This window comes from Loxodonta africana, chromosome 3 (assembly GCF_030014295.1).
Source record: "Loxodonta africana isolate mLoxAfr1 chromosome 3, mLoxAfr1.hap2, whole genome shotgun sequence".
NCBI lineage: Eukaryota > Metazoa > Chordata > Mammalia > Proboscidea > Elephantidae > Loxodonta > Loxodonta africana.
In genome coordinates, this window is record NC_087344.1 from 118,181,870 (window position 1) to 118,200,273 (window position 18,404).

An 18,404-nucleotide genomic window follows, 5' to 3' on the forward strand; every position below is an offset into this window, starting at 1 on the left:
GAGTCCATGCCCAGGAAGCCATGCCCCAAACCTGAACCCTTGCGGAACCTTGGGGCCAGAGCTGCAGGGATGCGGCTTCCTGAGAGAAGGCAAGCAAAGACACAGCCCTAACCCCCTGAGGCAATCTCAGCGGGGACCTAGCCAGGCTACATGCCCCTCTGGAATATCAGATAAAACAGTCCTCGCCAAACAAGATTTTGTCTGTTTTACCCTGCTACTCCTATCTATCTGATCCCTCCCCTCCCTGCCCCAGAACCCTCCCTGCCCCAGAAGGCTTCATTAACATTGCAGTTCCCTGGGCCAGAGAGCACAATGCTGCGGGGGGGGGGGGGGGGGGGGGAGGGGAGTTTCTTCCTAACCCATTCTCCTGGCCTGGAAAAGCAGCAGTTAACAATCAAGGGAAAAAAATCCTTTCCTGATTTCTCTATGCTGGCATAACAGTGCAGAACCAGCTCCATCCAGGCAAAAGAGATCTGCAGTCTTTGGCTTTCACCCCTACATGGAACCAGGCAGCTATTTTAATGCAAAGGCAATTCTTTCAGAGATCTGACTGTAATTGTTGTAGCTGAACAGTGGAAAGGCAAGTTTTGGAGGCCCAATACCGCTCTACCTATTAAACAGAGCCCTCACTGATCCAGAGCAGGGAACTGAGGACTGAGGCTCCATCCACAACACCTAACCACCTGCTAAAGGGGTCTGAGGATAATGACGTCTACCAATCTTTAGAGGTACAAGCATTGGATGCCTAAGGTACAGCTGCAGAGCCCCCCCGCCAGAGCACTCTAGAGAACACAGATGCTCCTTCCTCACTGGCACTTAGGGGAAGGCTGTCAGCACCCTGCTCTCCTTGGAGTGTGATCCCCTGCTGCAACTAGAAACTGGTGCATACAACCATCACCACTACTCCTCTAAGATAGTAGGTGAGAGCCTACACCATACACTAGGTGACCCACTATCAGGACACCTGAGTTGATTCTATTCAAGAATAGTGAATGGACTCATAGGCTCATATACCTGGAAACAGCTCAAACCAGCTGGTAACAGGACATAAGTGATTAAAAGTCTAAAACAATCAAGTTAGCACAATCTAGTAGCCCGTCTGAGTGTGTTGAAACAAAACAAAACAAGAAGATAAGACTCAGTGAGCAAATATAAAATAAACCATTACAATATCTTATAGATGGCTCGGAGACAGCAGTTGATATCAAATCACATAAAGAAACAGACCATGATTGCTTCTACAAACCCCCAAAGCAAAGAATCAAAATCTTTCCCAGATGAAGATACATTCCTGGAATTGCCAGATGTAGAATATAAAAAACTAATATACAGAAGGCTTCAAGACATCAGGGATGACCTCAGAAATGAAATAAGGCAATTTACAGAAAAAGCCAATGAACACACAGATAAAGCAGTTGAAGAAATCAAAAAGATTATTCACAAACATAGTGAAAAATTTAATAAGCTGCAAGAATCCATAGAGAGACAGAATTCAGCAATTCAAAAGATTAACCATAAAATTACAGAATTAGACAACTCAATAGGAAGTCACAGGAGCAGAATCAAGGAGCTGGAATGCAGAGTTGGGGAGATGGAGGATAAGGCAATTGACACCAATAGAATAGATGAAAAATCAGATAAAAAAATTAAAAAAAATGAAGAAACCCTCAGAAAAATGTGGGACTCTATCAGAAGAATAACTTGCATGTGATTGGAGTTCCAGAACAGGGAGGGATAATAGAAAATACAGAGAGAATAGTTGAAGATCTGTTGGCAGAAAACTTCCTTGACATCAGGAAAGATGAAAGGAAATCTATCCAAGATGCTCACTGAACCTCATACAAGATAGATCCCAAAAGAAAATCACCAAGACATATTATCATTAAATATGCCAAAACCAAAGATAAAGAGAAAATTTTAAAAGCAGCCAGGGATAAACGAAAAGTCACCTACAAAGGAGAATCGATAAGAATAAGCTCAGACTACTCAGCAGAAACCATGCAGGCAAGAAGGCAATGGGATGACATATATAGAGCACTGAAGGAGAAAGACTGCCATCCAAGAATCATGTATCCAACAAAATTCTCTCTCAAATATGAAGGTGAAATTAAGAAATCTACAGATAAATACAAGCTTAGAGAATTTGCAAAAACCAAACCAAAGCTAAAGAATTACTAAAGGAAATTCTTCAGTCAAAAAATCAATAATATCCGATACCAACACAACACAAGGTCACAGAACAGAACATCCTGATATCAACTCAGATAGGGAAATCCCAAAAACAAAATAAGATTAATTAAAAAAAAAAATGCTCAAAACAGAGAATCATTGAAGTCATTACGTAAAAGATTACAATAATCAAAAAAGAGGCACTAAATACAGGAGACATAGATCATCCATACAGAAAGGAAACCAAGGCGATATAGGGCGATATAAGTTAGGTTTTTACTTAGAAAAATAGGGGTAAATATTAAGGTAACCACAAAGAGGTCTAACAATTCCATACATCAAAATAAAAACCAAGATAAACATAACAACTCAGCAAAAATAAATTCAACTACTATGAAAATGAACACACAATTTACAAAGAAAAACTTCTCAGCACAAAAAAGTAAGTGGAGAACTGAAATTGTCAACAACACACAAAATAAGGCAATGCACCAATAAAGTGACAGAGTTGCAAATTGGATTAAAAAAACACAATCCGTCTATATGCTATCTACAAGAGACACACCTTAGACTTAGAGACACGAACAAACTAAAGGATGGAAAAAGATATATCAAGCAAACAACAACCAAAACGGAGCAGGAGTGGCAATATTAATTTCTGACAAAATAGACTTTAAACTTAATTCCACCACAAAGGATAAAGAAGGACACTACATAATGATTAAAGGGAAAATTTACCAGGAGGATATAACCATATTAAATATTTATGCACCCAATGACAGGGCTGCAAGATACATAAAACAAACTCTAACAGAATTGAAAAGTGAGATAGACACCTCCACAATTATAGTAGGAAACTTCAACGCACCACTTTCGGTGAAGGACAGGACATCCAGTAACAACCTCAAAAAACACGGAAGATCTAATTGCTACAATCAACCAACTAGACCTCATAGACTTATACAGAACACTCCACCCAACAGCTGCAAAGTCTACTATCTTTTCTAGTGCACATGGAACATTCTCTAGAATAGACCACATATTAGGTCATAAAGCAAGCCTTTGCAGAATCCAAAACATCGAAATATTACAAAGCATCTTCTCAGACCAAAAGGCCATAAAAGTGGAAATCAGTAACAGAAAAAACAGGGAAAAGAAATCAAATACTTGGCAACTGAACAGTACCGTGCTCAAAAAAGACTGGGTTATAGAAGACATTAAGGAGGGAATAGAGAAATTCATAGAATGTAATGGACTGAAAACACGTCCTGTCAGAACCTTTGGTACACAGTGAAAGCAGTGTTCAGAGGTCAATTTATATCAATAAATGCACACATGCGAAGAGAAGAAAAAGTGAAAATCAAAGAACTGTCCCTACAACTCGAACAAATAGAGAGCAACAAAAGAAACAGTCAGGCACCAGAAGAAAACAAATGATAAAAGAGCAGAATTAAATGAATTAGAGAACAGAAAAACAATTGAAAGAGTTAACAAGGCCAAAAGCTAGTTCTCTGAAAAAATTAACAAAATTAATAAACCATTGGCCAGACTGACTAAAGAAATACAGGAAAGGAAACAAATAACCTGAATAAGAAATGAGAGGGGCCATATCACAACAGACCCAACTGAAATTAAAAGAATCATATCAGGTTACTAGGAAAAGTTGTATTCTAACAAATTTGAAGACCTAGAAGAAATGGATAAATTCCTAGAAACACACTACCTACCTAAATAAACACAAACAGAAGTAGAACAACTAAATAGACCCATAACAAAAAAAGAGATTGAGAAGGTAATCAAAAAACTCCCAACAAAAAAAAAGCCCTGGCCCAGACAACTTCACTGCAGAGTTTACCAAACTTTCAGAGAAGAGTTAACACCACTACTACTAAGGGTATTTCAGAGCATAGAAAATGATGGAATACTACCAAACTCATTCTATGAAGCCACCATATCCCTAATACCAAACCAGGTAAAGATACCAGAAGAAAAGAAAATTATAGACCTATATCCCTCATGAACATAGATGCAAAAATCCTCAACAAAATTCTAGCCAATAGAATTCAACAACATATCAAAAAAATAATTCACCATGACCAAGTGGGATTCATACCAGGTATGCGGGGTTGGTTCAACGTTAGAAAAACAATTAATGTAGTCCACCACACAAATAAAACAAAAGATAAGAATCACATGATTTTATCAATTGATGCAGAAAAGGCATTTGACAAAGTTCAACACCCATTCATGATAAAAACGCTCAGGAAAATAGGAATAGAAGGAAAATTCTTCAACATAATAAAGGGGATTTATACAAAACCAACAGCCAACATCACCTTAAATGGAGAGAGCCTGAAAGCATTCCCACTGAGATCAGGAACCAGACAAGGATGCCCTTTATCACTGCTCTTATTCAACATTGTGTTGGAGGTCCTAGCCAGAGCAATTAGACTAGATAAAGAAATAAAGTGCATCTAGATTGGCAAGGAAGAAGCAAAAGTATCTCTATTTGTAGATGACATGATCTTATACACAGAAAACCCTAAAGAATCCTCAAGAAAAGTACTGAAACTAATAGAAGAGTTTGGCACAGTATGAGGTTACAAGATAAACATACAAAAATCAGTTGGATTCCTCTACACCAACAAAAAGAACATCAAAGAGGAAATCACCAAATCAATACCATTCACAGTAGCCACCAAGAAGATAAGATACTTAGGAATAAATCTTACCAGAGATGTAAAAGACCTATACAAAGAAAACTACAAGGTACTACTGCAAGAAATCAAGAGACCTACATAAGTGGAAAAACATACCTTGGTCATGGATAGGAAAACTTAACGTTGTAAGAATGCCTACTCTACCAAAAGCCATCTATATATACAATGCAATTCTGATCCAAATTCCAATGACATTTTTTAATGAGATGGAGAAACAAATCACCAACTTCATATGGAAGGGAAAGAAGCCCCGGATAAGGAAAGCATTCCTGAAAAAGAAGGACAAAGTGGGAGGCCTCACTCTACCTGATTTTACAACCTATTATACTGCCGCAGTAGTCAAAACAGCCTGGTACTGGTACAACAGACACAGTGACCAATGGAACAGAATTGAGAATCCAGACATAAATCCATTCACATATGAGCAGCTGATATTTGACAAAGGCCTAGTATCAGTTAATTGGGGAAAAGGCAGTCTTTTTAACAAATGGTGCTGGCATAACTGGATATCCATCTGCAAAAAAATGAAACATGACCCATACCTCATACCAGGCATGAAAACTAACTCAAAATGGATCAGAGACCTAAACATGAAATCTAAAATGATAATGATTATGGGAAAAAAAATAGGGACAATGTTAGGAGCCCTAATACATGACAGAAACAGAATACAAAACATTACTAAAAATGCCAAAGAGAAGCCAGATAACTGGGAGCTCCTAAAAATCAAACACCTATGCTCATTCAAAGACTTCACCAAAAGAGTAAAAAGACTACCTACAGACTGGGAAAAAGTTTTTAGCTATGACATCTCTGACCAGCGCCTGAGCTCTAAAATCTACGTGATTCTTCTAAAACTCAATCACAAAAAGACAAATAACCCAATTAAAAAATGGGCAAAGGATATGAACAGGCACTTCACTAAAGAAGACATTCAGGTGACTAACATACCTGAGGAAATGCTCTCGATCATTAGCCATTAGAGAAATGCAGATCAAAACTACAATGAGATTTTATCTCACTCCAACAAGGCTGGCATTAATCCAAAAAACACAAAATAATAAATGTTGGTCGGGTTGTGGAGAGATTGGATCACTTATATACTGCTCGTGGGAATGTAAAATGGTACAACCGCTTTGGAAATGGATTTGGCGCTTCCTTAAAAAACTGTTATTGTTGTTAGGTGCCATCGAGTCAGTTCCGACTCATAGCGACCCTATGCACAACAAATGAAACACTGCCTGGTCCTGCGCCATCCTTACAATCGTTGTTATACTTGAGCTCATTGTTGCAGCCACTGTGTTAATCCACCTCGTTGAGGGTCTTGCTCTTTTCCCCTGACCCTGTACTCTGCCAAGCACGATGTCCTTCTCCAGGGACTGATCCCTCCTGACAACATGTCCAAAGTATGTAAGACGCAGTCTCGCCATCCTTGCTTCTAAGGAGCATTCTGGTTGTCCTTCTTCTAAGACAGATTTGTTCGTTCTTTTAGCAGTCCACAGTACATTCAATATTCTTCGCCAACACCACAATTCAAAGGTGTCAACTCTTGTTTGGTCTTCCTTATTCACTGTCCAGCTTTCACATGCATATGATGTGATTGAAGATACCATGGCTTAGGTCAGGTGCACCTTAGTCTTCAGGGTGACATCTTTGCTCTTCAACATTTTGAAGAGGTCCTTTGCAGCAGATTTGCCCAATGCAATGTGTCTTTTGATTTCTTGACTGCTGCTTCCATGGCTGTTGATTGTGGATCCAAGTAAAATGAAATCTTTGACAACTTCAATCTTTTCTCCGTTTATCACAATGTTGCCCATTGGTCCAGTTGTGAGGATTTTTGTTTTCTTTATGTTGAGGTGTAATCCATACTGAAGGCTGTGGTCTTTGATCTTCATTAGTAAGTGCTTCAAGTCCTCTTCACTTTCAGCAAGTAAGGTTGTGTCATCTGCATAACGCAGGTTATTAATGAGTCTTCTTCCAATCTTGATGCCCTGTTCTTCTTCATATAGTCCAGCTTCTTGTATTATTTGTTGAGCATACAGATTAAATAGGTATGGTGAAAGAATGCAACCCTGATGCACACCTTTCCTGACTTTAAACCAATCGGTATCCCCTTGTTCTGTCCGAACAACTGCCTCTTGATCTATGTAAAGGTTCCTCATGAGCACGGTTAAGTGTTCTGGAATTCCCATTCTTCACAGTGTTATCCATAGTTTGTTATGATCCACACAGTCGAATGCCTTTGCATAATCAATAAAACACAGGTAAACATCCTTCTCGTAGTCTCTGCTTTCAGCCAGGATCCATCTGACATCAGCAGTGATGTCCCTGGTTCCACGTCCTCTTCTGAAATCGGCCTGAATTTCTGGCAGCTCCCTGTCGATATACCGCTGCAGCCGTTTTTGAATGATCTTCAGCAAAATTTTGCTTGAGTGTGATATTAATGATATCGTTCTATAACTTCCACATTCAGTTGGATCACCTTTCTTGGGAATAGGCATAAATATGGATCTCTTCCAGTCAGTTGGCCAGGAAGCTGTCTTCTATATTTCTTGGCATAGACGAGTGAGCACCTCCAGCACTGGATCTGTTTGCTGAAATATCTCAGTTGATATTCCATGAATTCCTGGAGCCTTGTTTTTCACCAATGCTTTCAGAGCAGCTCGGACTTCTTCCTTCAATACCATCGTTTCCTGATCATATGCCACCTCTTGAAATGGTTGAATATCAACTAATTCTTTTTGGTATAATGACTCTGTGTATTCCTTCCATCTTCTTTTGATGCTTCCTGCATCATTTAATACTTTCCTCGTGGAATCCTTCACTATTGCAACTCGAGGCTTGAATTTTTTCTTCAGTTCTTTCAGCTTGAGAAACACTGAGCGTGTTCTTCCCTTTTGGTTTTCATTTCCAGCTCTTTGCACATGTCATTATAATACTTTATTTTTTCTTCTCGAAAGGCCCTTTGAAATCTTCTGTTACTTCATCAATTCTTCCTTTTGCTTTAGCTGCCCAATGCTCAAGAGCAAGTTTCAGTGTCTCCTCTGACATCCACCTTAGTCTTTTCTTTCTTTCCTGTCTTTTCAGTGACCTCTTGCATTCTTCATGGATGATGTCCTTGATGTCATTTCACAACTCATCTGGTCTTTGGTCACTAGTGTTCAATGCGTCAAATCTATTCTTGAGATGGTCTCTAAATTCAGGTGGGATATATTCAAGGTCATATTTTGGCTCTCGTGGACTTGCTCTGATTTTCTTCAGTTTCAGCTTGAAGTTGCATATGAGCAATTGATGGTCTGTTCCAGAGTCGGCCCCTGGCCTTGTTCTGACTGATGTTATTGAGCTTTTCCATCGTCTCTTTCCACACATGTAGTCAATTTGATTTCTGTGTGTTCCATCTGGTGAGGTCCATGTGTATAGTCGCCGTTTATGTTGGTGAAATAGAATTAGCGTATGATCCAGCAATACCACTCCTTGGAATATATCCTAGAGAAATAAGAACCTTTTCACAAACAGATATATGCACACCTATGTTCATGGCAGCACTGTTTACGATAGCAAAAAGTTGGAAGCAACCAAGGTGTCCATCAAGGAATGAATGGATAGATAAATTATGGTATATTCACATAATGGAATACTACGCATTGATAAAGAACAATGTGGAATCCATGAAGCGTTTTATAACATGGAGAAATCCGGAAGACATTATGCTGAGTGAAATCAGTCAATTGCAAAAGGACAAATATTGTATAAGACCACTATTATAAGAGCTGGATAAAAGGTTTAAACATAGAAGAAAATACTCTTTGATGGTTACGAGAAGGGGGAGGGTGGGAGGCAGGGAGGGGGTATTCACTAATTAGATAAGCTTCATTTTAGGTGAAGGGAAAGCTGATACACAATAAAGGAGAGGTCAACACAAATGGACTAAACCAAAAACAAAGAAGTTTCCTTAAAAAACTGAACACTTCAAATGCCAGCATAGCAGGGGTGGAGGTTTGAGGACCATGGTTTCAGGGGACGTCTAAGTCAATTGGCATAAGAAAATCTATTAAAAAAACATTCTGGATCCCACTTTTGAGAGTGGTGTCTGCAGTCTTAAACGCTAACAAGCAGCCATCTAAGATGCATCAATGGGTCTCAACCCACCCAGAACAAGGAAGAATGAAGAACACCAAAGGCACAAGATAATTATAAGCCTAAGAGACAAAAAGGACCACATAAACCAGAGACTACATCAGCCTGAGACCAGAAGAGCTAGATGGTACCCAGACACAACTGATGACTGCCCTGACAGGGAACTCAACAGAGAAACCCTGAGGGAGCAGGAGAACAGTGGGATGCAGACCCCAAATTCTCATAAAAAGACCAGACTTAATGGTCAGACTAGGACTGTAGGAACCCCGGAGGCCATGGACCCCAGACCTCCTGTTACCCCAGGGCAGGAACCATTCCCAAAGCCAACTCTTCAGACAGGGATTGCACTGGAATAGGGGATGGAAAATGAGACTGGTGAAGAACAAGCTTCTTGGATCAAGTCAACTCCTGAGATTATGTTGGCATCTCCTGTTGGGAGGGGAGGTGAGAGGGCAGAGATGTTCAGAAGCTACCCAAATGTACACGAGGAGAGAATGGGGAGGGAAGTACTGTGCTGTCTCATCAGAGGGAGAGCAATTAGGAGTGTACAGGAAGGTGTATGTAAATTTTTGTATGAGAGACTGACCTGATTTTTAAACTTTTACTTATAGCACAATAAAAGAAAAGAGCAGAGAGACATGGGGGCCTCATACCACTAAAAAAGCAGTGCCAGGAGTAGAGTGCATCCTTTGGACCTGAAGTTCCTGTGCTGAGATGCCGCCAGACCAAGGGAAGACTGATGACAAGGACCTTCCTGCAGAGCCAACAGGGAGAGAAAGCCTTCCCCTGGAGCTGACACCCTGAATTTGGACTTGTAGCCTACTAGACAGTGAGAGAATAAATTTCTCTTTGTTAAAGCTTAAAAAAAAAAAACCACTTTGATGACTAAGGTGCACCTGACCCAAGCCATAGCCTTTTCAGTCACCTCATATGCATGTGAAAGCTAGACAATGACAAAGGAGGTTAGAAGAATTAATGCATTCAAATTCTGTGTTGTCTATGAATAGTATACTGTGGAATGGATTGCCAGAAGAACAAACAAATTAGTCTTTGAAGAAATACAATGTTCCTTAGACGTTTGGCTGGCGAGACTTCAGATCACTTACTTTGGATATATCATCATGAAAAACTAATCACTAGAAAAGCACATTATATTTGGTAAAGTAGAGGTAAAGAGTCAGCGAAAAAAATGGGAAACCTTCAATGAGATGAATTGACATAATAGCCACAACAGTGGGCTCAAGCATACCAGTGATCATGAAGATGGCATAGGACTGGGCAACATTTTGTTCTGTTATACATAAGGTGGCCATATGTCATAGTCAACTAACAACAACAAAAGTTACAAGAGGTACAGATTATCTAGTTAGATTTTAGATTAAGGTGGCATAGCGTGAACTAGAAAGGCTATTTTGACTTGGCCAAGTTAAGCAAACATCTAAGCTAGTCATGTATATTTATAAAATCCTGTTTAATTAAAAACCATCAGAATCTCTCTGTTGTTTGTATCCGAACCTTTTTAAAATGGAAGCATGTTGCTACAGTATAGGAGTTACTTCTCTTTTAGGTCATAGAATTTTAAAAGTGGATGATACCCTAAACATTATTTACTTCAGTCTCCTCACTAAATATTGAAACTGAGATTCAAGTGAAGTGATTTATTCAACGTCATATACTTGGAGGTGGAGTTGGTATCAGGATGAATGTTTCCTAGGAGCTTACCTAATGCAGTTTCTGACACTGTATTATGCTGTGTTTTAAGAGTTTATAGTAAAGGGATAACTCTGCTTTAGACACTAATGGAATTGTGACATATAACAAAATGTAAGACCTGAGAGTAGTTGTGGTTCTCTCAAGCAGTTGGTTTGTTTTTATTTGTGTAACAGATCATGTTTCCTTCTTAGGAATGATTGCTAGAAAACTCAGGATCAAATTGTGATCCACTTCTAGAAAGTATGAAGGAGCTAACAGCTTATACTTTTTTCAATAGTAAACATATTCCTAACTGTATCTTGCTTTTCTTAATTCTCATTTTCTTTTTGCCCAGTTTCCTCACTTAAAAAAAAAATCTCATTCAAGAAACATTTATTATTGAATTCATATTATGTGCTTGGCACTATTCTAAGTTTTAGGAATACTGTATGGCTTAAGGAACCCTGGTGGCACAGTGGTTAAGAGCTCAGCTGCTAACTAAGAGGTTAGCAGTTTGAATCCACCAGCCTCTCCTTGGAAACCCTATGGAGGAGCTCTACTCTGTCCTATAGGGTCACTGTGAGTCAGAATCGAAGGCAACTATGTATATGGACCAAAACAAAATTCCCTGCCCTTGAGGTGTTTACTTTGTAGTGAGGGAGACAGACAATTATATTGCATATATTTAAGCCTTCTTAAATCTTTATTGCAACAAATGGGCATTTTACAAATTTGTGAAATTTGGTGTTTTTCACAATGTTTGTGTTTTAGAAATTAAGCGGTTTGTGATGAGTTCAGGAAGAACTTTGGTTTTAAATGTTGTGGGCTTTGGGGTGAGGCTGGGAAACAGGTTAGAGAATACAGTGCTTTCTTATTATTTCCTAGTGGGAGTCTAAGCTAGTAGAGTTTATTGACTTCATATAAATCAAAGTAAATGTTGTTGGCTTCTTTCTGGGTCAAGCTACATATTATTGTCACCATTTCTTCAAACCTGGAAGCGGACTCTTAATGTTAAAGCAAGTAAATTAAAGAATTATTTTATAGCTCTATGTTCTCATCATCCCTGCCTCTCACCATGCTTATTAAAAATAAGATATTAAAAGAAAATTTCCTTAAGGAGAAGGGTCATGATGTCTGTAACTTGTTTTCAAGTGATTCAGCAAATAATGGTACTAATTACATATACAAACACAGAAGTAAAGCAGTGTGGCAAAATGTTAACAATTGGTGAATCTAGGTCAAGGGTATATAGGTACTTATTGTAGTATCCTTACAACTCTTTCATTTTAAATTTTCAAAACAGAAAGTTGTGGGAATATAGCCAGATTAACAGTTTCTGAAAAAGTTAAACTTACCATGTACCCAGAAATCCCACTCCTAGATGTTTACCCAAGATAAATAAAAATAAAGACCTGTAAATGAATGTTTATAGCAGCTCTGTTCATTATTGCTAAAAACTGAGGAGAAGTGTCCACAAACAGGTGAATGGATAGGCAATACATGGGACATCCATATAGTGTAATACTACACAGCAATAAAAGAAATGAATTTCTGATCATGCAACGACATGGGTGACTCTCAAAAGCATTATACTAAGTGAAAAGTCAGACACTAAAGAATAACCATGTAATTCCATTTATATGACATTTCAGAAAAGGAAAAACTATATGGTCAGAAATCAGATCAGTTGTTGCCAGGGGCAGGGGGATGAAATGAAAAAATTGGCTACAGAGGGGCACAAGAGAACTTCTTAGGGTGCTAGAAACGTTGTATATCTCGATTATGGTGGTAGTAACATGTATACACCTTGTCAAAAACTATTATAAAAGAATTTGTTTTTTAACAATTAGAACTATATACATAAAGGGGTGAATTTTCCCACATATAAATTATACCTCAGTAAACCTAATTTGAAAAAAAAGTTGAGGGAAAACAAAAAAATCAACTTTTATTCAGTTGATTGCTAGTTCTAATAATTAAGCTAAGGCTAAAGGCCCAAATCAGACTATGTTTTGCTAAATGTTGTTCCTGACACTCATGATGAAAAACCTAGCCTTCAAACATAAAAGGAAATTTGTCTTTATAAATAATATGCACATGTAGACCTTTAGGCTAGCGTTGGTTTCAAAGTTTGTGAAACATTGTTTTACACCAGGGGTTGACAAAGCTTTCCTGTGAAGGTCCAGATTGTAAATATTTTAGGCTTTGCAGGCCATATGGTCTCTGTCACAACTACCATTGTAGCAAGAAAGCAGACAGCCAAAATTTAAATGTGTGTTCCAATAAAATTTTATTTACAGAAACAGATATTATAGGTTGTAGCTTGTCGACTCCTGTTTTAGACGGTTGGAAAAAGTCCTAAAAAAAAAAAAAAATGTTTAAAGCAAAAATAGATGCAAGCTTAGAAAATGTTCCTTAAAGTATGTTGATTTTCTTGTCAGGAATTAAATATGGGTCAGCGATGTTCAGATACAAGAGGAATTGTCTTTGAGGATGTGAGAGTGCCTAAAGAAAATGTTTTAATTGATGAGGGAGCTGGCTTCAGAATTGCAATGGAAGTTTTTGATAAAACCAGAACTCCAGTAAGTAATATGAGTTGATAGTCTTTATAAGACCTTTTATTTATTACATTAAGTGATTTTAACATTGTATGCTTACTGTATTGTTGGGGCTTTTGTCTCTGTCTTTTTAAATGTCTGCTGCTTTTATTAAGGGTAGAGAGATATTATTACCCTTCTTTGCATTTTAAATTCTTCAACTCTCTTTGCTATCCATGTTGTAGAAATCATTTAAACAAATACGAAGTTACTACAATTGCTGCTAGATTTACAGAAAGGCAATCCATACTTAGTTTAATCATTCCTGTTGATATATATTCATTTCCTGTTCTCACACTCATCAAAGCTTTTTCTCTTAGTAAACTTTCCCATATTAGCATAGAAAGAATGATTTCTTTAGGCTATAAGCCTATGTCCAAAAGCCTGTCATTAACTTTTAATTCATAAATAATATAAACTTATTTATTCACACCTACCCATTCTCTTGTTTCCTTCAACTATAGGCCATCTTTTCTTTAGCAACCTACTGTGTGTTTTATTTATTTTGATTGTGCTTAAGTGAAAGTTTACAGTACAAATTAGTTTCTCATTAAACAGTTAATACACAAATTGTTTTGTGACATTGGTTGCCAACCCTGTGATGTGTAAACACTCCCTTCTCGATCTCAGGTTCCCCATTGCCATTCGTCCCATTTTCCTGTCCCTTCCTACCGTCTCATCTTTGCCTTTTTGGGGCTGGCGACATACTATGTGTTTCAAAGATAACATGAACTTTTGCTTTATGAAATGTTAAAATATAGGTAGCAGCTGCTAGCACTGGACTGGCACAAAGAGCTTTGGATGAAGCTACCAAGTATGCCCTAGAGAGAAAAACTTTTGGAAAGCCGCTTGTCGAGGTAATTTAAATACTGTGCTTCCTTTGTTCAAATGTAACGACACTTCTTTTAGTGTAAATACTTGAAAATTATTTTTAAGTACAAACTAAATTTCTGTTTTGGTTGCAAGAAAATAATGTGGTCTATCAGGATGAGTTTCAAGAACAGATTTTCTTTAAACTATGCTACAAACTGCTGGCCACTCAGGGGACCTTGTTAGTTGGGGGGCAAAAAAAAAACAGCTAATATTTAATGAGTGCCTATTTTTTTTATTGTGTATCTGACACTGTGCTAAGCATTTTAAATATACTGTCCAGTTCTCCCAGCAACACTGTGTGGATACTACTACAGTCTCCATTATAGATAAGGAAACTGAGGTTTAGCGAGATTAAATAATTTGTCCGAGGTTACACAATTTATAAGTCATGGATTTAGGACACCACTCCATGCTTTTAGCCTATACCTCCCATGTCTTCTTTTCTTCTTCTTCTTCTTTTTTAATTTTATTGAATTTTTGGTGAAAATTTGCACAGCAGGTTAGGTTCCCATTTAACAATTTCTGCACAAACTGTTCAGCGACATTAGTTACATTTTTTACTAAGTGTCAACATTCTCTTTAATTGTGTTCTGGTTTGTTCTATTTCCAGTACTTTGGTTTCCCTGCCGCATACCTTCTCATCTTTGCTTTTGAGTAATTGTTGGTGTTTTGGTCTCATGTTGATGATTTTTAAGTAGAGCACCAATCTTTCAGGTAATATCCTTTCGTTTTGTGTGCCACTCTGCTATTTCGCTGAAGGGTGACCTCTAGGAATAGGTTTGGTTCTGGGTTTAAAGAGTGTCTCAGGGTGATAGTTTCAAGGAGCCCTCTGTTCTGTACTGTTGCAGTTTGTCTGGCTTTTTTTTTTTCTTTTTTAAATAAGAATTTGAGATCTGCTCCACAGTTTTCTCCCATTCTATCTGGGACCATCTATTGTAACCCCGGTCAGAATGGTCAGTGATGGTAGCTGGGCATCGTATAGTTCTTCTGGTCTCAGGGTAGATGAGGTTGTGGCTTGTGTAGACTTTTTTCTTCTCTGAGCTTTTGGTTACCTTCTTACTGTTTTGCTCCTGGTAAGTAGAGTCCCAGAGTTACGTCTTCCATGGCCACTTGCAAGCTTTTAAGACTCTAGCTGCTACTCACTTCACTAGGGTGCAGATCATTATTTTTGTGAGCTCTTTTGTGCCATTTGACTGAGTTTACCCACGAGACTATAGTCCTAAGCTTTCACACCCAGAAAACCAATTTTGAGAAGGTATTTGATTATGTCTGTAGAGTATCTGTGTGTTCAACAAATATGTGGGCCTGCACCCACGTGTTTATATTTACAAGTACATATAGATACTGGAAATCGACTTGACGGCAGCAGGTTTGGGGTTTTTGTTTGTTTTGTAGATACTTCTATCTGTTCTCACCTGTGTACACACCTGTACCTGCACTCGTATATCAATGTGCCATATGTGCCCAGACACCTATTTTTAATTTGGTTGTACCATGCTCAGTACATCCTCATTCAGTGTCACTTTTCCTATCACCAAAATAATAATAAAAAAAATAATAACAACTCTGTCTGACTTAAAGCATAATATCCCCTTCCCTCCTTCTCTCCCTGGTAACTACCAGTGAACATTGGTTTCTCTCTATATCTATTCTTGTCTTCTTATAAAAGAGGGATCATACAATATTTGTCCTTATATGCTTGAATGATTTCACTTAGCAGAATGCCTTCCAGGCCCATCCATGTTATAATATGTTTTGTGGACTCATCATCGTTTTTTGTGGTTGTGTAGTATTCTATTATATGCATGTACCACAATTTGCTCATCCAATCATCCGGTGTTGGGCACTTTAGTTGTTTCCATTTATTTGCTGTTGTAAATAGAGCAACCATGAACATACGTGTGCATGTCTGTTCATGTCATTATTTTCAGGTCTCTGGAGTATATACTGCTGCAACCAGTAGATACCAACAAGTACTTTGACAGGGAACTGCCTGAAATTCAAGCCAAATTCAGAAGAGAATGTGGAACAAGGAGTATCATTGCTTATATCAGATGGATCTTGGCTGAAAGCAGAGAATAACAGAAAGGTGTTTACCTGTGTTTTATTGACTATGCAAAGGCATTTGACTGTGTAGACCATAACAAATTCTAGATAACATTGCGAAGCATGGAAGTTCCAGAATACTTTAATTATGTTCATGAAGAACACGAACATAGACCAAGAGGCAGTCTTTTAATAGAACAAGAGAATACAATGTGGTTTAAAATCAGAAAAGGTATGCATCAGGGTTGTATCCTTTCACCGTATTTATTCAATCTATATGCTGAGCAGATAATCAGAGAAGCCAGACTACAGGAAGAAGAACGCGGCATCAGGACTGGTGGAAGACACATGAACAGTTTGCTATATGCAGATGACACAACCATGCTTGCTGAAAGCAAAGAGGACTTGAAGCAGTTACTGATGAAGATCAAAAACCACAGCCTTCAGTATGGATTATACCTCAACATAAAACAAAAATCCTCACAACTGGACCAATAAGCAACATCATGATAAATGGAGAAAAGATTGAAGTTGTCAAGAATTTCATTTTACTTGGGTCCACAATTAACACCCATGGAAGCAGCAGTCAAGAAATCAAACGACACATTGCATTGTACAAATCTGCTGCAAAAGACCTCTTTAAAGTGATCAAAAAAAAAGCAAAGATGTCACTTTGAGGACTAAACTGAGCCTGACCCAAGCCATGGTGTTTTCAATTGCCTTCTATGCATTGGAAAGCTGGACAATGATAAGGAAGACCAAAGAAGAATTGATGCCTTTGAATTATGGTGTTGGTGAAAAATATACCAATGACTACCAGAAGAACAGAAACAAATCTATCTTGCAAGAAACATAGCCAGAATGCTCCTTAGAAGCAAGAATGGTAAGACTTTGTCTCACATACTTTGGACATGTTATCAGGAGGGACCAGTCCCTGGAGAAGGACATCATGGATCAGTGAAAAAGAGGAAGAAACTCGACGAGATAGATTGGCACAGTGATTGCAACAGTGGACTCTAACAACGATCATGAGGATGGCACAGGACTGGGCATTATTTTGTTCTGTTGTACATAGGGTTGCTATGAGTTGGAACCAACTCAGTGGCACAGAACAACAATAATAGAAGACAAAAATAACTGAACTTGTCAGGTCACAAGAGAATAAACAAAAGCAAACAAACCCAAAAGGAAATGTGAGATTCAAATAAGAAATCTAACATTAGAATTATTGGAATCCCAGAGCAGCATGACAACAATAAAGGCATAGAAACAATTTTCCAAGAGATAATCAGGAGAATTTCCCAGACCTGAACAGAGAACCAAGCCTGCAAATACAGGAAGCTACATGAACACCAATCAGAGGAGATACAAAAAGATGAACTCCATGCCATATCCTAATAAAATTCTTGAAAACAAAGACAAGGAGAGAATTCTGAAAGCAGCAAGGTAAAACACAATATAACATATCAATGGTCTTTCATAAGAGTCAGTGGGAATTTCTCCCCAGAAAGTAGTCCAACTGCCAGAAGACAGTGGAGTGGCATATATAAAATAATGAGAACAGTTGCCAACCAAGAATTCTTTACCCAGCAAAGTTGACATTCAGAAACAAGGGGCGGGGGGGCGGGGAATCAAAATATTCCCAGACAAACAGAAGTTCTGGGAATTTGCCACTTCCAGCCCAGCTTTGCAAGTATTACTCAAGGGAGTTCTCCAAATGGAAAGGCAGGAGCATTAAATAAACACTCATGCATATACGTGGGGAAAAAAAATAAATAAATAATTGAGAGAGAAATCTCCAAAAAATGCAACAACACAGGCAATCATAAGGACCAAGTATATGATATTTTCAGGGAATAAATTCAATAATTAAATACCACAAGCAGTACAACATCAAGTTTGTAGGAAATAAGCACAAAGAAATTACTGAACGTAGATTGTATAATGACCTTACTGGAGACACACCAACAGAAATGGGGGAGGGAGTAGCATATCAGGAATAGATTTATTATGTTAAGGTTGTATGTGAGCTATTGTTCATATGTTAAACATTGTTGCAGTTTTTAGTTGTATAATGGAATATATGTGGTATCTACTGAGAAATCACAAAGAAAAAACATTCAGAAGACAAGGAGGAAAAAAGCAAAAAGACTCATCACAGGAAAGCAGA

At 38.1% G+C, this 18,404-nt stretch overlaps 1 protein-coding gene across 4 annotated transcripts in view; it reads left to right on the forward strand.

Moving 5' to 3' along the window:
- Positions 1-18,404, forward strand: part of ACADM (acyl-CoA dehydrogenase medium chain) — a 65,385-nt gene that overhangs the window by 35,442 nt on the left and 11,539 nt on the right. For all 4 annotated transcript variants that reach the window (XM_023549473.2, XM_023549472.2, XM_003411129.4 and 1 more), the window contains 2 exons: positions 13,160-13,300; positions 14,077-14,172. In XM_023549473.2, the coding sequence (XP_023405241.1) occupies positions 13,160-13,300; positions 14,077-14,172 (237 nt within the window). The remainder of the gene's footprint in view (positions 1-13,159; positions 13,301-14,076; positions 14,173-18,404) is intronic.